We start from the raw sequence: 3,499 nt of genomic DNA, 5'->3' as shown, positions 1-3,499 counted from the left end.
TATAACGAATCAATAAAGATCCAACCAATATATATATAACTTATATATATATTTTCATTTCTCCCTTTGCATTTATATAATACATATTCCTTTTTATATAAGCAAAAATTGATTTATTCTTAAGATGGTATGGTACATTATAGACTATTAAATGTCTCAAAAATAACCCCCTTTTTAATGCAATTTTCATAATTAATGAATAAGTTGTATTTTCTTATTGATGTTATCATTTAAAAAAAAAATAATTTTATTGAACAAATTTATTTGTGCTAATATTTTAATATATATTATTTATGAGAAATATGATATTATAAGTTAGTACGATTCACTAATGTGTTAACATGGGAATAATTATATAAATATATCTGTCTATTCTATATACTTAATGTTGTCTAATATGTGTATTATATATATTAAATAAATATTAGATTTATATAGATAATTATGTCCTACTATTTAATTGGAGTTAACCAACATTGTTCATAATTAAACTAAAGTAATATATTTTCATTATAACATGGAATGTATAATGCTTTATCTTGGGTGACCTTATATGTTACTATTAATAAATTTATTTTGTGATATGGTTCATTTATGCGATTCTTTATTATGTACAGCATTTTTAGGATTTATTTCAGTCTAAACAATTATATTAAAATATATATTAATTTTTGTCTGTATGTAATCATTTTTATAATTTATTTTATGTATTAGTCAATGTCACTTACATTTATTTGTTACTATAGCGACTTTTTTAAGATTATTCTACTGTGATATATAATATATTGTGTTTATTTCGAATTATATTTTTTTGTGAGTCTTCAAATAAATTCATTAATTCGTAATGTTTTTTATTTTTTTTATTCCACCTACTTTTTAACTTTCTTCTTTCTCGTCGTAAGTATGAACCATAAGCCGTATACCGACAAATAAGAAAAAATATAATATATCTATGAAGAATGCATTAATTGTATATTATATATTTATTATAAAATATGTTATAAATGTTTGCTCAGTAAATATTTAATTAATTAAATTTATTTTTAACATTATACACGATGAATATAATTATTAATATTGCAAAAAATAAAACACCCGTGCTTGTCCACGTCACTGGAGATGGAATATCGTCTGATAATGCTCCTGACGCAGGCATTGTTTCTTCTATAATCAATTTTCTTTCTACATTTCCTAAGGAAGAATTCCATAATTCATTTGTATCTTCGCATGTAGATACTTTTAACAAATATTTATGAAAATTTATTTTAAGTTTGTGCATTTATTGCTGAATACTCTTATTACACTTTCTTTTTTCTATATTTATAAGTTCCTCATATTTTTTTACACATGATACAATGTAAGAGCAATTATTACTGTCTTTTTGAAAATATTTAAAATAACCATATAATTCATCAAACATTTCGAATATTTTATATATATCGTCATTCATTTTTAATACATATTCTTTACATACACCAAGTCCTGTTACGCTTACATTATTATATTCATTTATCATTTTATCGTGAAGCTGATCAAACCTTTCAATGTACTTAGGATCTTTTTTCCTTACTAATTGTTTTAGTGCGTAGATAAAAAAATTACAATAAGGTTTTCTAACATGTTCACTATAATCCACTATTTTATACAAATAAAGATCAAGATCTAGACAGTTTGTTGCCAAATTATAATCAGGAAATCCATTTTGTCGATGGGTTCTATTAAAATTATTGCAATCCGTTTCTAATTTACTCTTTATACCTTTATTAATCCCTTTGTAAAGAATATTATAATAGAGTTCTCGACATATGGGAAATACATCCTTATAGGATAACTAATATTGAAATTTATAGGGTATACAAATGTTTTATATTTACAAGAAAAATATATAGGTTTGGTTTTCATAAATAGGACAATTTTAAAATGTAGTAATATGAATAATATTTTTAATAATATGTAGAAACATACTTAAGCATTAGATACATGTTTTGTAACCATTATATATTCTAATTAATATTAAAATAAAATTATTTTTATTATTATAAATTATAGAGTGCTAAAAGTAGTAGAATTAATATTATATTGATATTACATGTATTATTCTTATTAAAATATAAATATAATAAACGATTAAAATTTTCTTTTTTATATATTATAATTTTATAGTAGAATTGTTCTTATTATGTAGAACACTCTGTGTTCATATTTAGGATTCAGTGTTAAAATTTTAGGGTTTCTGTTTTAGGTATTATGATTTGTTTTATTTATTATATTATTCCGGATCATGTTTTATATATTTATATTCAGTGTCATGAAAGGTGTATATAAGCTTTCTATATCCTTATATATTGTAATTATTATTTATTATTTTTGAAAAAACATAAGGAGTAAATGTATTACATAAATTTTCTTATTAATGTATTAAATATTAATAGACATTTCTTATTTATATTATTTCTCTTTATATATAATTTGTGTAAATGTTCTTTCCATAAAAGTTATTGATTATTATATATAATATTTTTAATTATAACATAAAATAATACTAAGTATGATATTTACACACATAGAATTAATTATTTTTATATTTTATTAAAATAATTGTCCCAGTTAATTCTCCACATTTCAGATTTATTATATCACTTCATTTTGACTTTTTCATTAAACTCATTTTAATGTTTTATACTTTATTTAAAGAATATATATTTCTAATCCCCTAAATGATATACTTTTGAATTATTATTGCTCAAATAATTAGGTGAAAAAATTAAATAAGGTATTTGCATTTACATAATAACACATATTTATTTATGCAAAAATATATGTATGTATATTTGTTTGTTTATATAATTTTATTATATCGTTTAATATAAATTAATAAATATATTTACATTATTGTCCTAAAAAAACAATATCACTATTTATAGTTATATATATTCCATTCATTATTTATATATATATAAAAAATGTACTTTTTTCGTAAAGGCATGAGTGGTAAATTTTGTAAGTATATACTGATTTATGCAATAAAATGTTCCTTGAATATAATTATATATTTCATTTTTTATATATATTGATGTAAAAAATATACGTAAAAATTTATTATTACTATAAAATAGATATTTTTACGTGAGGTATGTAATTATTTTGATTTATAGTATGATTAGATATAAACTATAAATTAACGATAAAACACCATTTATACAGTACAAAAATAATAACTTTATATGTAACATTTAAACCTTAAGAGAATTGAACATATTTTTTATGTTTTAAAATTCAAAATGGTGTTATATAACATTTTTTTGATAAAATATGTATTTTGTTATATAATTATTTTTTTTTCGATATACATGTACACTGGGTATATTTTGAATATATATATTATTTTTTGTTAAAAAATAAACTACTATTTCATTAATATATCCTCCAAAGAATTCAACAAATAATGTTATATTAATATTTATATATATTGTGAAATATTATTTATAACGTATATTAT

At 19.7% G+C, this 3,499-nt stretch overlaps 1 protein-coding gene across 1 annotated transcript; it reads right to left on the bottom strand.

Moving 5' to 3' along the window:
- Window positions 1–1,049: 1,049 nt before the first annotated feature.
- Window positions 1,050–1,995, bottom strand: PGO_003185 (variable surface protein; the record flags this gene model as incomplete). The annotated part of the gene is made up of 3 exons (XM_028691265.1): window positions 1,050–1,178; window positions 1,355–1,831; window positions 1,981–1,995. 3 exons carry the CDS (start codon window positions 1,993–1,995, stop codon window positions 1,050–1,052), a joined length of 621 nt encoding a protein of 206 aa, XP_028547066.1.
- Between the last annotated feature and the right edge of the window lie 1,504 nt (window positions 1,996–3,499).

This window comes from Plasmodium gonderi, assembly GCF_002157705.1.
Source record: "Plasmodium gonderi DNA, contig: Pgo-contig_368, whole genome shotgun sequence".
Lineage (NCBI taxonomy): Eukaryota > Apicomplexa > Aconoidasida > Haemosporida > Plasmodiidae > Plasmodium > Plasmodium gonderi.
Note: the sequence above shows the minus strand (reverse complement) of the source record. Positions and strands in the feature narration are given on the sequence as shown.